Source organism: Gallinula chloropus (genome assembly GCF_964237585.1).
Source record: "Gallinula chloropus genome assembly, chromosome: 15".
In the NCBI taxonomy this organism is placed as follows: domain Eukaryota; kingdom Metazoa; phylum Chordata; class Aves; order Gruiformes; family Rallidae; genus Gallinula; species Gallinula chloropus.
Window position 1 is genome coordinate 10,514,105 of NC_140100.1, and position 18,836 is coordinate 10,532,940.

Below are 18,836 nucleotides of genomic sequence, written 5' to 3' on the forward strand. Positions count from 1 at the left end.
CATGCTGCCTTGATAGTTCAGTTGAATGACCTCTCTGAAATTAGCACCTTTTTTTCATTGAGGTTCGAGGTTTTGGTTCATCAGTTCGAGAAATTCTCGGCTGCTACCACAGTGAATGCCAAAGGATGGAAGTGGTGGTACCTCGTGTCCAGTGTCCATTGTATTAGGTTTTTCCTGCAGAAATCTGAGCTCAACAGGCACAGAGGTGATGGGTTTCCTAAAAACCCATGGCATTTAAAGATAAAACGGTAGTGAGAGGATTTGCTCTTCAAAAGGGCCTTCTATTTGCAGGTGAAAGGCTACTGCTATTTGAAATACGAAATTTGGCTTTACATCCTCAGACATCGCAATTTTCTGTGTTAATAACTACTTCACAATGGCTCAGAGTAAACCACCTTGCTCATGTGGAACTTCTGCAACATTTTGTTTGCTAAAGGCTCCTTTGCAAAGCCTGTGCTCTGCAGTAGGAGCACGGTTCACTACATGGGAGGATCTAAGGCCCTCGATCCAGGAAGTTTTTTTCCTGAAGCTATAGGATGTGTGTGCAGAGGATGGAGAAGTCATTGCATAAGCAGGGAAGCAAGAATTTAAGAGCCAGGCCCTGTTTTAATCTGCAAAAGGTCAAGCTGGATAACAATTCTGTTTTTTCATACAGTAGTACAAGCCATTGGTAGAACAAAAGCCATCGGGGTGCTGTGGGTTTGCATTAGGCACTGCTGTTCTCACTGATGCACTAATAAACAGGTTATTTGTGATAATAGCATAATAGGTGAGGAATACTGTATCCAATTAAAACAAAGATCTAGACACACCAGATCTCACAATTCAAATTCCAGCTGAGTAAGGCATGAGGGCAGATGGCATTGTTAATCTCAGAAAAATGTTTCTCGACAATCACAAGCAATATCTTCCCTTTGATCAGATTTGAAGTCTAGCCCCTTCATTTCTTGGGAAGGGTGACATGGGAAGTCAAGTGACCACAGGATCCTGGCTTCTACCTGGAAGAACCTGTGATCAAAGTACTAATCACATCCAACCTCACTTACCCAGGCAAATCAGCAAAACCAGAGCAACAAGAAGATATATTGCCAGAGGATTTTTCTGTTCAGTTCATGTTCACTGATGTTTAACCTCCTTGAGGAAAGTTTTTGACATGAGAGCTTTAGACAGTTTTCCACATGAAGATTTTTTTTTCTCCGATAGCTAGATGGGCTAAGATGCCTTTTTTGGTCTATTTCTTTATTTGGTTTGGGATTAAGGACTCTCCTTTCTGTGTTCTTGTTTGTAAAGACAGCTTAGCTTATTTTTTCCCTCCAGGAGTAAACCCACTTTATAATGAAAATCCAAAATGACAAAAGCTAAATTTGTTGCTTTCTAAATAGACATCTGCTCACAGTGTGTAGACCAATAAATAAAAAAGCTTCAGGTTAATTACATGTTGCTCACAGGGAAACATATCTTAATTTTATTACATGCAAAATACAGATAATAAATAAATAACTACGATAGCTTTTTTCTTTGTATTGTTAGTATACAACCTGGGTATGTTTTAATGAGATTTTTCAGAGTTCCTACCCAGTGTTACATTTGCCATTAACATTCCGCTGCAGTAGTTGTATACTAAGCATATCTTTTCTCTTGACAGGCTATAAAGAACACACTATTCATGCATATTTAGGTAATAATTTTGATGTATTGTCATTGGAATATAGGCTGGTGGAATTGTAACCAATTGCTGGACAATCTCAGAAAACTATTTGTTGTGTAAGTGTATATGTATGTCATTCAACACAATTAGTGTGCCAGGAGAGGATCTCCAGAAAAAAACCAAAACTAACCACCTTTTTTTTTTTTTTTTATGTTGTCCTCAGTTATTTAGGTAGCATTCCTTCATTTAGTGGAAAATTTCTCTAAAAAATGGGAGTCCAAAAGGTTTAAAACACACCCAAAGGAGTCTAATTTACCTAGGAAGGAGGATTTTAAAGATGAACTGCCTTTGCAGGGATCACAAAGAGCCCAGTATTCTGGTGCAGGATTTGGCACAGCCTCATGCATTCTAGCAACGAAACCTCTCTCCCGTCTATTATTTAAACAATAGTGAGATAGGGATTACCAGAAAGCAGTCTTTAGGTCAAAGTAAGCTGGGTATCCTAAATCCACTCTTCCAAAGGTAACCCAGACAGCCCAGCTGTGGGTTTGTCCAGCTCTCCAAGACAAGTCCCCTCAGCCTGGGTTTACAAAACCAGCTAGGATTCTTTTGACTGGCTGAGCTTTTTTCCCTGTGCTGGCTTCATTCTGTAAGAAAGAGCTCAGGAGCATCTGTGGAGATGTGGCTTATCTTAACCGCTCCTTCCCCTTCCTGCCTGCCTTTCCTGACAGCACCCATTAAGCTGTAGAACCATCCTCAAATGTAAACATCCTACTGGCCATGTCAACATATGTCTATGCACGAATTACTGAGCAGTTCCAAAATGAGCACAGCAGGAGACCAAGAAGGTCATTTCGTACCAGAGGAGAACAGAGGCAGGCCTGTAAGCTCTGCAAAACATAAATCTCTTTTTTTCCTACTTAAAAATTAAACATGCTTTGCAGTCATTTATTCAATGTCTTCACTCTATCACTAACCATGTATTATATTACTACTGCATTAGGCTAACATCCTTTTGTATCTGTTAGGTAACATCCTTGTAAATCTAGTAGACACTCTCACCTATTGATTTTCAATAAATAATATTAATTCAGTGTACTGAGATCCAAATTCTAAGAATTTATAGAGAAACTCTAAGAATGGGATTCAAGCACCAAATTTCTCATTCCCCAAAGTTATCACAGCATTTCCTATTTTATATTATACACACTTAAATCCTCTTCATCAGTTATGAGACTATTTTAGATGCTCTTAAATTCCCAAGATTAAATTGGGGCACTTTTCCAGCAGCAGGACTTCAAGCTGGGATACTAATAGCTAATAAGGAGAGAAAGCAGATGAACCAGCTGTTACAAGACACTCAACTTTTCCCTTTGATCATCCTATACTTGATTCATGGCCAAACCCAATCACGGAGGTTTAGCAGAGGGTAACAAAGTTTAGCGGGTGACCAGGAAATGGTGAATAAGCGATGTCAATCATAACATACCCCCAACCCTCTAGTAAGACTATTGCCTGAATTTAAAGTAGTTTTCCAGTCCTCTCTTGGTTTGACTGTTGGTGTGATGAAAGACACTTTTCCCCTGCCCTTATAGTAAGAGAAGAGACAAATGGGAGACTGCTAAATTCTATTAATTTGCAAAATTTTTGATATCTTACATATTAAATATTTTTATTCTATTTCTCAGATTTGTTTTCTAAACTAGTTTATTCTACACAGTTACTCTCTTGTTGTAGGTTGTAGTTTATGGAGGCTATTCAAACTTCACCTTCAATCATATCCCCCCTTGCTCCTCTCTTATTTCAGTAAATAAAATGTTTTTTTACTAACCATTTTCCAGAAAAAATTTTCAAAGAATTCTTGATCTAATTTTGACTCCTAAAACCACTTACTAATGCTTTTACTAATCTTTAGCACAGTACTCTCACAGTTGTACACTATGTTCAAGCAATTTAATGCTAAAGCTATGTGATGAACACAGTCCTCTGAGAAACCTGCATTTGTGGAACAGTAAGATTTTCACCTATCAAAATATGTATTCTAGGATGAACATAGGAAATTTAGGAAACATAGAAACAGTAAAGAAAAATCTTATTACAGTTTCAAAGGAACTATCAGGGAGAAAATGGTTTCATATAATGAATCAGAGATTATATGAATTTAAATTCCTTCACATTTTTGTCCTTTGGCTTTTTCTCCTTCCGCCTTTCAGGCAGAAAATTCATACACACAATGCAGTAAATCTTTTAAGATTTGGAATCTAAACACAGAGTCGATATCTGCTCTGGTATTTGTTTAAATATTCTTTGGATATGTAAATACCAGTGACAGTAGTATGTGTACATAGTGCTATTAGCATGTCCAATGCAAATGAATAATGATACCTCTGACAAGAGAGAGATAAAAAACAGATAACGCAACTTAAAACATCATCACACTTCTTGCTTCTTACATTTTAACATAAATCTTCATATTCCTATCAAAGGGTTCATTTGGATTTCTAAATATTTAACAATGCTATCCTGCTTTTTCACTCGTCACTTTGAAAGCACTTTGCACTTCAAAAAAGGCAAAACATTTCTCCTCTGCAAATGTAAAAACCAAGGTACAAAAGACTCTTTTCTTCAACAGTGGTATTTGGAATCTCAAATCTCTCCATGAAATAATGCTAGTGTCCACCAAAATGCAGGGCAACTTCTTACATTCCTTTCTTTTCCAAGTTACCTAGCACAGTAAATATAGAGTCTTAGAAATTACCTGGCTCAGCACTTTAAAATCAGGACACACACATTGCATCTTCCTGTATTTTCAAGTGAATGGGGTTCATAAGAAAGGTGCTTTGAAGATTCTGTTTGCACAGGCAAAGCAAAGAACAAAAATGAAGAGATTATATTATACTTAAGCTATCTATCATGGCACATTTACACGTTGGATGCACTGGAGGAAAAAGTGTATTTCTTAAACAGAAGTATTGTAAATGTGCTAATGTCTCTTGTCTCTACTGATGCCCCAGTACTGATTATACTGTACTTGAGTAGAACATGTGTGAAATAAAGACAGGATTCAGTGTTTCTGAAATAGTCAAAACCCCCCTTTATTTTATAAAAATCACAAGATCAATTTAAAAGCTTAACTGAAAAGATTTTTCATAAGAATTAATGAGAAATTAACTTCAGCTGTCAGCACATCAATGAATTTGCCAGTGTAACACTGCTACGCAGGTAGAGTTTGATCAGTATGTGTGTGCTTAGATGTGTCCAGCTAACTGAACATCCATGCACTGACCTTTTTCTTATGACATTGTGTATGAAGTACTAAGTGTACTACCTTCAAAACAATTTTTCCATTTAAAGCCAGAAAACTGCATCTACCTACCACCCAGCCGTCGGGGAAGCCAGTGAGGAAGTACAGAGCCAACATCCAGTGTCACTTTATTGAAGAGCATTTCAATCTTTTTCTCTGTTAATGTTGCACAGACTTTTATAGGGTCGTTAATTAGTCTTGGCTCTTCCTGTGGTAGCTGTCAGATCTGTCTTGATACTGGTCAGCTACACACTAAGTTTGTCTCTTCATCTCCCTGACATCCATGAGGGACATGCAACAGGTTCATCCAGATTAACTTCAGAGATCTGCCATCCTACCCGGATGGCAGAATTCAGCTACCATCTTTCAGTAAGCTGAAGAAAATACAGTCACTGTGAATTCCAGGTGCTAGGATGAAGTTCCTTTACCTGATCTGCCATATCCATTCTTCAAAGGAATTAACAGTGATGAGTATATACCAGAAATTACTTTAGAAATTAAGGATAAAGCCCATTAAAGGCAAACAACTGAACTAGAAGAAGCTCTGTGCCGGCTCCACATTAAGGCCAGATGGGATCTGTGTTATAGTCTACATAGACTGAAGAATGCGGCTTTACTGGAATGGCTCAAACTGTCTTTGCTGTAACAGTCCCATTAATGCATTTTGTTTTTTCACATTTAAAACACACAGTTCAGCAGAAGATTTACTGACCCACTCTTAAATATTTAGCGTACAGCTGTCATGTGAGTGTTCTGGATTGAAAAGGGAGTCCAGGTCAGGATCTGTACGACTGCGATGCAGAGCGGAACCAGACAGATCAAATAGAACATGGCATCATGGAGACCTAGAAACAGACTGGTGAAAAAGATGGAAACAGCTTTCAAGATAAAGAAGATCACTTTCATGGTGAATACACCATAAATTATATGTAAAGCTTTCACATTATACACACATACAGCATATACATGTTACTGTGCACAACTGATTCTATATAAAAGAAATATAAATCTCAGGTACCAGATGACTTCAGTTATATTTTCTAATTCTGCATACAAGTATGTATTTTGTGTTGTTTGTTCCTTTCGTAACAGCTGTGAGAAAAGTAAGTAATTAGCACACAAAGAGTTAATTTTAATACATGTAGGCAACCTAAGAAATCCTGTTCACTACACATCTGTATTATGTAAGAGAGAAAGCAATATAATCCAATTACAGAACACAGCATCTACAAAGGTTTAATAAGACTTAAAATACCTGAAAGAGAAAGAAAAGCAGAAAATGGAAGCAAACATTTTAATATGAAATTATTTTAAGTTCAAATCTGTGCTACTGGCTATCCACAGTGTGGTGTTACAGCTGCTGAGTGCTAGATGGAAGTCACAATTGATGTATCAATGGTCTAAAGGGCTGTATTTAATTTTGTTTTAAAATAAATGATTACAAGATAATATATATCATAAACAAAATACATGTGAAATGAACACTCATGCTCATTTATTCTCATGGATGCATTGTTGTTCCTCACCTAAATCTTCTCTGAGGAATAAAAGTATCAGCAAATATAAATCAAAAAAAGGAAATACAGGAGCTAAATGAGTCCCCTTTTATGAACAGTATGGTTTCTGACAGCTCAAAGTATACATTTAGACATTCATCTAGTAGCTAGAATCATTATCTACTGGCATTCTGTTAATTATTGGATTGCAATTACTTAAATATCAGGAAAGTCAACTCAAGCTGAGAAACAGCCCCTAAATGAACTTTCTCTCCATGAGGTAGTTGATGTTATTTTCTTTTTTTTTTTTTCCTTAGCATCCAGGGATGAGATAGGAGACTCACAGAACAGCTATGGACACGATCCAAAAACCCTAAAATCCATGAAAAAACTCCTCTCATTAACTTGAGCAGGCTTTTGAATAAAACCTAAGAGTTCCTCTGAATCATAAAAGAATCAACTCATGTCTCACCGCATTTAACAGAAAAAATGCTTGCAGCCTTCAACATAGCCCAGATTTATTCCTTAGCACACACTCACACAGCAACCATAATTTCTCTCAAGTCATGTACATGCTTCCATGACACAAAATACCCTAAAACCACAGGCTTACAACTGAATTACTTAATCACTTGGGCAATTGCATTTAAGACTGGAAGTGTTCGCTAGCAGGTCACTGGTCCACAGCCAATGTTTATTGGCAGTGACAATAATTTACCATTTACATGTTGTTTACTGGCCTGTGTTCAGTTGCTTTTGCAGGCCACTTACAAGTAAACAAGGGCCTGCACCATGCACACCCAGAGTTAACTGTGTGAGCGGTGTCAGCAGGGACACTGCTGACAAGTATCTAGAGACTCACCTATCTAGAGACAAAAAGTAAGGACAAAAAAAGAAAGAACATCTGCCAAATCACTTGCACTGGTGCAATCCTGATTTGATTTCACTGGAACAATATTTGTTCAAGAAAATAGTATTGCCTATGGTACTATAAAACTTTAAGTTACTGCAGAAATGATTAATATCTGTAGCATGCAGAACATGAAATGGGACACTATTCGTTCAGGGACTGGGAAGAATCAAGAGCTGAACCAGCAACAGAAATTTCCATGTCTACACTTTTGCACAAGCAGAAATACAACATACCATCTTTCACTAAACAGCCCTAGGATCACTCTGAATAGTACTCCAGTAATTCAGTATGAAAGCATCAACCGTTTAGAGTGCCTCCAAGAAGTAACGGAGCTTTGCTGATAAGTAACTTCCTTCCTAAGTACGACTCTGAGAAGTCAGCTGTAGCTGCAGCCGCACTCCAGAAGAGGGAGTTTTAAAACTAGGGAACTCTTCCATGGCAAAAAAAAAAAAAAAAAAAAAAAAATCATAAAAATTTAAAAACCCAGTCCAACCAACCGCAAAACCCCAAGCCATGTGGGAGAGGTGATGCTGTGCTGCCCTGATGGACCAAAATTTCTGATGAATCTTAAGATACCTCACAGATGAAAAAAAAAGGTGACTGAATTTTCCTTTCCTCTAAACTTGCACTGTCTGTGTAAAACCTCTTTGCTGTTTTGCCAGCTTGAGTGCCGTGCAGTATACACCGGTAACACCGAGAGGATAATGAGCTATGCTCTCAAAAAGGCTTTGGGATAAGAATTTCACTTGTAACGTACCAGTTGTCTTGATAAACTGCTCAAGAATGTGGTCTCTACTGAGGCAGAGAACACGCATGTGAATTCCAAACAGTGTGATGGCAATAAAAGACAGACAAAGCTTAAGAATCAGCAAACTGTAGTTGGCTGGTACTTTCAATGGCATTTGGATACTTTAGTGAAGCAGAGAAGGATCACATCCTTTGACCTGCTGGCAATATTTTTGTCTAATGCAGCCCAAGATAACATTTGCCACCCTTGCCACAAGAGCATGTTCCTGGGTCATGTCCAGTTTGCTGACCACCAGGACCCCCGAGTCCTTTTCTCCCAAGCTGCTTTCCAGTTGGGTGGCCCACAGCACCCACTGGTTCATCGGGCTGTTCCACCCTAGGTGCAGGACTTGGCATTTCTCCTTGCTGAACTCCACGAGGTTCCTGTCATCCCATTTCTCCAGCCTGCTGAGATTCCTCTGGATGGCAGCATGGCCCTCTAATGTATCAGCCACACCTCCCAGTTCTGTGTCATCACCAGACTTCCTCAGGTTACATCGTGCCCCATCATTCAGATGAAGATGTTAAACAGGACAGGTACTGGACCCAGTAGGTCCTCCTCTAGTTACTGGTCTCCAGCTAGACTTCAAGACACTGATGACAATCCTCTGGGCCTGGCCATTCAGTTTCCTACCCATCTCACTGTCTGCTCATCTAGCCCATACGTCAACACCTTGTCTATGAGGATCTTGTGGGAGACAGTGTCAAAGACCTTACTGAAGTCCAGGTAGCAATATCCACTGCTCTTCCCCTGTCTGCCAGGCTAGTCATCTCATTGAGTAAGTTTATCAGGTTGGTCAAGCATGACTTCCCCCTGGTGAAGCCATGCTACTACTGATGGTTTTATTGTCCTTAATGTGCCTGGAAATGGTTTCCAGGTTTAGCTGCTCCATCATTGTTGCTACTGTTAAACTTTCATCTAAAGAAGAAAATGAATCATTTAGAATTCAGCAAACAGTTTATGGTTTTGGACTGCATCTTCTCTCTCCTCCCAGTAAACAACATTGCTGGAAACTCTTAAGACATACTTACTCAGGGACCAAACATTTTGTTAACACAGAATAAGGGTCCTCAGTGCTATCTTCACAATTTACTATCACTGTATCTAATAATGTAAATGCTTTCCAGAACATTAAATAGATATTTCCAGCTTTGGAGAAGGAGGAAGGACACAGCTGAGACTACCAGCATCACACTTCATTACATATAATTCACATGTGAAATTATTTTGGGTTTTTTCCAAATAGTTTGAGCATATTTTAAGCAATCTCCTATATTAATTTTCTATTCCCAAACAACTTTGTCCTGAGGTGAGTGTATTTTAGCTGTCTGCCTATGGCTAAAATCTGAGAAGAGCTGACAGGGTTCTAATATGTGTGAGTAGTTTTAGCTCAGTCAATGGGCTGAGGAAATCATGGGCAAATTGAGTCTTAGAATCAGTCTGGAGTAGCCTGGTCTTTGCTGACTGTATGGCCACACTGCAGTCCATTTGCAAAGCAAAGGGCATGAACATTCACACACACAGACACACATTATTTTTGAAGGGATGTGTGAGACAAAACCAGTATATTTCAGGTGCTCTTTGATTTACTGATCTCAGCTGTGTATGTTTATGCTGTTCCTCACCTCAGTGAAATAAATCAAATTTCAGGATGCCTCAGGTGAAGATAGAGGTTTTAGAAATTGAGCAGTCAAAGCATTTCAACTCTATATACAAGAAATTTAGTGTTGCTATAGTCCAGAGGCTACTTACTAGGGAAAAAAGAGATTTGTAGCTACTGTGATTTAAAATCCATCCACAAAGGGATCATTTCTGTGATTGAGAGGGATCAGAAGTGCAGCTTTTATGCTTCAAACCCGAATTTCTCTGAATCATCAAGATGAATATATTCAGCCCTCTTATATCCACATCCAGTTCAACCTACTGCTCTTCGGCAAAAATCACTCATCTTATTTGACATGATAATGAGGTTCATGTCCTCTCCACATCATCTCACTGGCTGGCTATCTACAGAATGCATTAAAATTAACTGTTCTCTCACACAGCCTCAAACTTCTTTGCTCATGTCAGGATGCTTTTATGAAGACCACCTGTTGTCTTTTCATGTCACGCTTTTCCTCATACATGGTTCTAGAAAATTCCCCAAATACAACATATTCTCCTAACATTAGGTGACACATAACAGGTTGTTGCTCTTTCAAGACTGATCTCTGCACAAGTTCATATATAATTGTTTTCAATGTGTTTTTTTAAGGCTGCTGCTCAAAACTGAGGAGAGCTATCGATTTCTCAGGATACTTACATTGCTCTCTCTCGAGCAAATCCTAACCAGGACTGATTTTTGACTTTTAGTTTTGACTTGAGTTACTCCTTATATTGCCACTTCCCCCTGTTGGTCATAAAAAGCTGCCTATGACCCTTTCAGTGTACAGACTCCCTCTTAATTTGTTTTTCTAAGAGCCCATGCATTTCCTATGTGCTAACTAGCAACCACAGCTTTATGCTGTGTGTTAAGGTCTCCGGGGACTGCAATGAAATCATTAGCATTAAAATGATTAGTATTGAAGTCAAAATTATACTCCTAGTTGAGCCAAATTCCCTCCCTCCAGTGATTATACTGCTTTCTCTCAAGCAAAAAACTCATTATGCTTATATATTTAAGGAAAGAGGTTTAAAAGATAAATAAAACAGAAGCCAGGACAACATGCAGCTTGGTAAGAGGTACTAGGTGACCTCAAACATTTTCTTTTTCTTTTTTGCAATAGAACATGAGATGGTCAGCCACTGAAATCTATTCTTTGTGTTTCAAAATTAGGTAAATATCCTCATGTCCATTGTTAACAAATGATGAATTCTTTACAATTTCCAGAAAACACTTCTATTTCTGTAGAGATAAAACGCAGCTGGAAAATATTTGTAAAGCAGCTATATTTTTGAAGTACAGTTGATGCAAATTAATTGCTGATTAATTTGTGTTTTAGATGACAGTATTATTTCAAATTAGTTTCTACAATTTAAAGTGTCCCTTCTGAACTCACCTTGGATCAGGTTGAGCAACTTTATTATTCAGGTTCTCATATCCAAATTGATTTAGTATTGTAACCACAAGCATTGGAGCCAAAGATTGGGCAGGCTTGGTAAATAAAGCATTGGTCCCAAAAACCATAGAGGAAAGTGGAGATCTAAAATGTTTGGGGAAAAAAAATGAATGCACAACACAAATTTATTAGTATATTAATTTCAATAGCAATTTTTAAATCCTGTTAATATGCAAATGGTAACTCTCACACATTATAGCAAACCAATCAGCTATCATAATGTAATTTAATTTTCTTTGGAAATGTGCAGTAATAAACCTCTGGGGTATATATACAGCTTGACCCCAATTCTGAAATGGCTTGCACTTGAGTTCAACTTGGTGCACTTTGAGTAATCACTGAAGTTAAGTTAGTCTGAGCAGTGCATGGAGAATTTATTATAACTTAATACTTTACATTCATGAAGCTAGAAAAGGAGGTGGTTGTTTTTTTCTTCATGAAAGCAATACCTCTCACCTTTGAGGGGCAAGTCCTTTAATACAGTGACCAGGATTCAATCTGCATTTATATAAACGTGGATGGAACCAACAGGAAGTAATCTGCTCTTTGATAAAACTCCACGTCACAGCAGGCTTTATCAATCAGCTTAGACTTTGAAATTTGCACTTTAAGTAGCATAGGCAGAGCTTTCTGAATGGTTTTTCCATATTAAAAAGGCCTTACTCAGAAAATTCCTTAAGTGAAAATAGATGTCTATGGTTAGAAAATAATTCAACAAAAATAAAACATAAAAAGTTAAGGAGTTTGCTTATACTATAGTATAATAATCTGTTTAAATTACTGAAGCACCTGCTGGAAACTTTATTCAAGTTCTTATCTTTACTTGGCTCTTATAGTAAGTACTTCTGTGTCAAGGATCCAAGATCACTTACTGTCTTTAACATAATCTAAGTAATCAAAGAGAAACATGGCTAAAAGACAGCGTTTAAAGAAAAGCAGGTGACTGACATACCTCCGCTTGTGTTTTATTAAATCTGCATCAACGATATCTGCCAGAGGCAAATTGAACAAACTAAATGAAGCTTGTACAATTACCCTAAAAAAGACAAAATATTTAAGATGTTCATACTTCTTACATATACATCTTTATATATATATACACATTTAAACACACACACACAGAGCCAACTCTTAACCAAATGCTAACTGAAACCATAAACTCAAATGCTAAGACGTCTATGCCTCACTAAATTTTAGGTATGATTAGCTTTTACTTATGAGAGGCTCTGAACAACTAGCACTTTAAATATACAGTCTTCAGGTACCTTAGAATTTTCTCCTGGGGGAATCAAAATATATCTTCATTATTTAAAGTATGCAGGTAATGAAATTCACTTTATTGCTCAAACAGCTCAGTGTTACACTAGCCTGCAACTGAAACCCTGAAAATAGGAATTAAAACAGGAAGGAAGAGAAAGAAGATAAAGAAAAGGGGGTAGGAAAGAACATGTAGAAAGAAAGCAGTGAAATAGAAAACAAAATATAAACAAACTGCTGTAACAATATTCTGATATAAAGAGGTCTTTATTTTTAAATAAGGTTTTACATGTATCATAATATACAACTATTGTAAAGATACAACTTCCTGGCATCATACTTACCCAGTACCAGTGAAAATGTGACTTAGTATTAGTTACCTAAGATACCTGACATACTGAAACTTGTTTTGCAGTGCAGCACACAAGTGTTCACGCAACACCAAACAAGGTCTGAGCTTTCCTAGCAGTCTCTGAAGAGTTCCCCTACTGAGACCTTCTTTGTCTGTGTGGATGAGATGTTCTGCTTCCCTTCAGTTTTACATTACAGCAGGTACATGGCTGGAAACCTTAATTATTGTTCATTTTTAAGGCTTTTTTATTTTGATATTTGTAATCAAAAATTAAAAGCTGAAGCTGAGTGAAATGTAAGTTGAAAAAAGTTGTAGCTAGAGTTTCAATTTTCCTGATAAGTGAAACAGAACAGAAAGAAGACCATAGAGCAGTGGCAGATAAAAATAAGTGTCCACTCTGTTAGAATTCTTTAAGCCACATCTATGAATAGCAAAGTGCATTTACTTACATGTTTGCTGTGAGATAAAATGCCAACAGATAATAGTGTTCTGGCCCTAGAACAAACATGAGAGCAGCAGCTACTCCTTCAAAGTAAAAGGAAAACAAGATGATTCTGTAATAACCAAATTTCTTCAGCGAAGCATGACTGAGAAGAACAAGGCACTGCAAAGATAATATATACACATATATGATAAAAAGTTATAGTGTGCTATCTCAGCTTTAGGAGAGTTATAAAGCACAGACAGACCAGACAAATTATTATTACCCACTAAAGAAAAAATACTCTGAAACAAACCTTTATAAAAATCTTATTAGGAAAAAAAAATGAGAAAAAAATTTAATATAATGAACTATCTCCTGGCTCAATCTATGCTACCTCTATGAGGTAAGAAGAGTCTTCTTTCCAGAAGGATCTTCTTTCCCTCAAAAACAGCCTGCTGAGAATGACTGTATCCTGAGGAAAATACTGTTTCCCACATTACCTAACTATTATTTAATGTTCATGACCTTTACGTTTGATATCCCTTAAATAATTAATTTTGCAATACGTTAAATGCAACCCAAGCATCTTGCCATTTGAATTTTAACTGATCAAAAATACTTTCAGTAATTGTGTCTTTCACTGATATTAACAGAAATTAAGCACAACTTTTAAGTTGATTAAGCAAGTTCTCCAACTCAGTTGATACAAGGAAGTTACAGACCTTATTAGCAAGTAGAGAAAGGCAGATGGCAGTAGATATGTCTGGTTGCATTTTAATTTCACCAGTTTTAGGGAGCAGTAATCCACACAAGAAGCTAGTGACAGGCAAACTCATGAAAATGGCATTAAGTGCTGCTTATAGAATGAACAAAGTATAAGCTCTTCTATATTGTCCCACACTTTCCCATTTAAATAGGACATTTTCTAATGCATTATGTTCCTTTTATTATAGATGCCTATGACACATCTACATGGTCCTCATCACCGCCACAAAAATTCTCACAAACTCTGTAACGATACACATTTTCTCCCTCCTTCTGTGTTACAGATGTAATACTCAGATGAAGAACAGGAAAGAATTCTCCTTGTACATTTGCTCCCACGTTTAAATCACATTCTTTACCATAACAAAGAAAACTAGGATGACACAGTCAGAGATTACTGTGGGAAATGCTGTTTTAAAGCAGCTCAGGTTTTCTACTTAAACCAGTGATCAAGGAGGTAGAACAAATCTAGAAAGTTGGTGTAGGAAGAAAATCTGTTTGTAAGAAACTTTAAACATACTTTTTCCCTGGTTGTTTTCAAGCATTTTGCAGAAAAGTGTTTACACTCAAAATGGCAAGAGATTATGTAATGCCTGTTACTGCAAAACTATGACCTTGTCTCCCTATAGCTGAGAAATAACTCAGGAAGCACTGATGATTTAAAAAATTCCTTATTACCTGCCTGTTTCTAAGCCTGCATATTTCTAATAAAACACTAACTCAGGGATGCAGATGACTCTGCTCCAGCAACAGGGTTTCCCCTGTAGGCAGGTTTTATCCTTCACACCCAGTACTAAAAGGAACCCCAAACAGAAGCTGAATTTTAGTTTAGTACAGGCCACTGCAGCACAGTTCATAAGAAGGTGCCTGATTTTCCATGGGTTGGGTGCTTTTCCAGTAAGTGAAGTTTAGGACATTGTCACCAGAGAATTCTCTTATTATATCTTGAGCTCAAAGGGACAAAACCTGAGAAAAATAAGGTCACAGCAAACTCTCTACGGTTCAGTGACCTTCCAGACAAAGAGTCTCTAGGGAGCAGAGAGAGAGATGCATTTTCTGACAGATTCCTCGTTTCACACTGTCACGCTGATTTTATCAACAGCAGTGATTGCTATATATTGAGTGTAAAATTATTTAAGCTTTCCTAACTTCTGTAGTTTATGATTTATTTCCAAAGTTCATCAGCTGTTTGGATTGCAGGGGGAAAAAAACCCCAACATTAAACCTGTGGTAAGGAATAAAGTTGAAATTATATTTAGGAGTTATGGAACAGAGAAAGTAGGTCTAGGATTTGTTTGTTATATATGCAAAAGCAGAAATGATAACTGAAATTGAGCTGTAAATTCCAGTTGCACTTCCATGTATGTTCTTTTAGATTCTACTGTTACAACTTGAACATAACAGCCTGATTTTCAGAAATTCTGAACATCATCAGCACTTATGATGAAAGTCAGAATACCCAGTTTTTGACAATCCAACAAGTAAACACAGTGAAAGTTTTAAAAGATGCACTGAAAGAAGTTAGAAGGGAATGAACAGTTTTATTTTTAATTCACTGCAGTCAAGTATATTACACTGTGGGATGTATATTTGCTGCTTTTCTTGTTCTCACACATTACTTGTTCAGAGTTCTATTCCAGTTCATTACTTCTCCCCCCATCCCTAATTAAGGGCTTGAAAGTCTCTCTCCCCAGTAAATGTAACTGACCAAGGCATTAAACAGCAAAATAAATGGGAACATATTATTCTCCAAAAGCAGCTATTTTTGTTGGGTTCCCATGATTGAGATAGTACATATTTCAAAAATGCTTTTAATATCTAATAGTTTTCCTGTTCTTTTGTTTGGTTTATCTCAGAAACTTCCTGAAGAAGAGATTATTCTTTGATCATGTATTACAAACCAAACCCAAAGAGAATTCAGAATTGTGTAGATTTTTCTTTAAGAAAGTTTTTATCCTGACCATGTTGTTTTCATTCCTTTATCCTTAGGTATTATAAACCCTGTAGGATACAAAACATTCCCTCCTGGCATACTCACATCACACATTCTTGTACAGATACTCTACCAGCCTGCCAGCCTGTCCTTTCTCACTACTCTGCCCTTACTTTTGGTTAGCCTGTACAGAGAGATACTGATGAATTAGGTTTGTCTCTTGGCATAACCAATGGCTTCTGCTAGCTACAGCAGTTTTCCAACAGTGTAAATGGACACTTTACACTAATGAAAACTACTAAAACACTGTGTTTTCATATTTTGAAATAAAAAAGTATAACAGCCTACCTGAGGACAAATAAAGCCTGCTCCATACATGATACTTCTTACTGAAGAAGAAAGCACATCCTTAGGAATAAGATTATCCGCAAAGATCATCATAAAATTGTTGCAGAAGGCTAGGTGAAACACTTGGAAGAAGTTCATTGTGACAAAAAATACAAAGTTTTTCTCTGTTATAATCTGTTTGGTCAATGAAATTACAGAGGACCAGGAGAGAGCTCCATCGTTTTCCATGTTAGTATTCTCTGTGCAGATTTCTCTCCACTCATATTGGCTGGTGCTGTATTTGCCTGTGTAACACATACAAGCTGTTGCTAACACTGCAACCAAAACAGCAAATGCCTGAAAAGAGGCAAAATTTTCCATGTTTTGTGATATGAGACCGCAGAAGAGAACGCTTGTTGATCCAATTAAGGTTGCTACCTGGTTGTATTTAATAAGCTGCAGCCTGCTTTCATGTTTTGTTGAAATCTCTGCGAAGAGCGCGCACTGTGCCAGAAGCACAAACGTGAGCAAGCCATCAAAGGCACACAGAGCAACGATGAGGTGAAGGCCACTTAGCCAGTCACCTTCTTCATAATGTTTCCAAGGAAACCAAGGAAGCAGAAAGGCTAAGGCATATAAAGGAGCACCGTATAAAATGGAAAACTGGCGGCTTGAGCAGCACACAAACTTGGAGTTATCTTGGATATAGCCAAAAAGTGGATCGTTAATGGCATTCCATATCATAAATACCACCTGTGACAAAACAAGTAATAAACACAACAGAAATTATCATTAGGGTGATTTTTTTGCAGAGGTTATACTAACACAGAAGTAATACACACCACAGTTATTGAAAACAAGTCTCTGTTCAAAGAATAGAGAAAGATGAAAGCTTCTCAGGACAAAAGAGACTCCAGAACAAGTTCTCAAAGGTGTTCAGAGGTTTACAGTACTTCTGAAAAACAAGTAGGCAGGCAGGTGCCCAACTGCATGAAATAAACCTAAGACTTTACTCCTTCAAAAGCTCCTGTATCTGGGTTTTTCATCTTGTAAAGCCCTGATACTACTCTCACATCAAGCAATTCAAAACACAAGCTGGCCCATTAATTTCAGGAGACTTTATGACAGGAGTTGCTCAGTGGATAATGACTTGCAGAATAAAGGCTGTATTCAAGCACTTAAACGGTCCATAGGAAAGCTGTCAGGTCAAACATATCCATGGAGCTGAGGTGCAAGTTTACTTTGTAACACTACTTCATGCTATCAAAAAGTAAAAATCTTGCCACCAATTAAATTCTGGAGAATTTTAGTCTGGAGCCCATAAACAGTGTGCTTTATGTGTACTCTCAATTGCTTATGGATTAATTAAATTTAAAATTATGTATAACTATTTTCAATGCTTCCAAAAATAATCTTTAATTTAAATAAAGGACTTTGTTAGGGTAACACAGACACGTAGCACAACACAGTAATCAAAACATTCCACTGTACAATACCTGGGCTTGATGAAATGCTACTTCTGAAATTTTATATCGATTTAGGAAAAGCTTAACGTAGTAGAAATTAAAGATGCTGTTCATCATTCCAGCCCCTAACGTAGTCATGGAGTATGCCAGGGCATTAGGATGAATTCCCAAAACAAACTTCATCTTCCACAGCTCTCTTCTTCCTCAAGAGTTACAAAAAAGAATTACAACAGTTGGTAGAATAATTTTCCAAACAAAGATGACATAGGGTACTTGCTTGTTTCAGAGGTGTAGAACTGGATTCTCAGAGGAAATTTTCCCCATTCTTACTGATTTTTCTTTAAAATGAGAAACACATTTGACTGACCTGCATGGCACTGAGCACCAAACTGATGTGACATATTGAGAAGCAAGTGACATTTCTAAATATAATCAGTGCTTAAAAATCCACAGAACACATAGACAAAAATTTAAAAGAATGCCTTCTCAACTGGTGCACTGAGTCAATATAAAAATCTGCTACTGCCAGCATTAATCTTGGTGCAGAGTTCAAAGTAATTGCATGCATTTTACATCTTTCTTGCTAGCTATGTAGTTTTTAAAATTATGGACTGTGTAGGAATGAAGTGACTCAACTGGTAGCATTACATATTCCACTGCTACCAGTGTCAAATGCAGCATGCACTTGCATGAACACTTATTTCTAAACAAATACCCAGCTTTGTATTTCTAAATGGTCATCGTTAAGAAGCCATTGAAGTGATACTTTCACCTAATAAACTAACCATATGAATAGAAACCATAAACCAATCAAAACACCTTCTAAAAGTTTAAATGTTTTTAATGCTTTACATAAGACTGTATGTAAATGAGACCTAGCAAGTAGCACATGCATAGCATTTTAAGTATGCCCCAATAACAGAGTCAGCTCAAGAATCTGAAGTTCTTATATATCAAACAGATCTTCAGCCAACAATTTTTTAAGGTGCTGACATTTTCCATCTATCTAGCAATTAATTGAAGTATGCTTGGTATAAAGTATCCTATGAAAATTGCTAGCTCCAGG

General features: G+C 37.2%; 1 protein-coding gene across 1 annotated transcript; it reads right to left on the bottom strand.

The window, feature by feature from the left end:
• Window positions 1-5,094: 5,094 nt before the first annotated feature.
• On the bottom strand, window positions 5,095-17,953 carry LOC311197343 (transmembrane protein 180-like; the record flags this gene model as incomplete). The annotated part of the gene is made up of 6 exons (XM_084271093.1): window positions 5,095-5,808; window positions 11,187-11,330; window positions 12,199-12,282; window positions 13,305-13,459; window positions 16,326-17,057; window positions 17,801-17,953. The coding sequence occupies 6 exons, from the start codon at window positions 17,951-17,953 to the stop codon at window positions 5,679-5,681; spliced, it is 1,398 nt and encodes a 465-aa protein (XP_084127219.1). The 3' UTR covers window positions 5,095-5,678.
• Window positions 17,954-18,836: the final 883 nt, after the last annotated feature.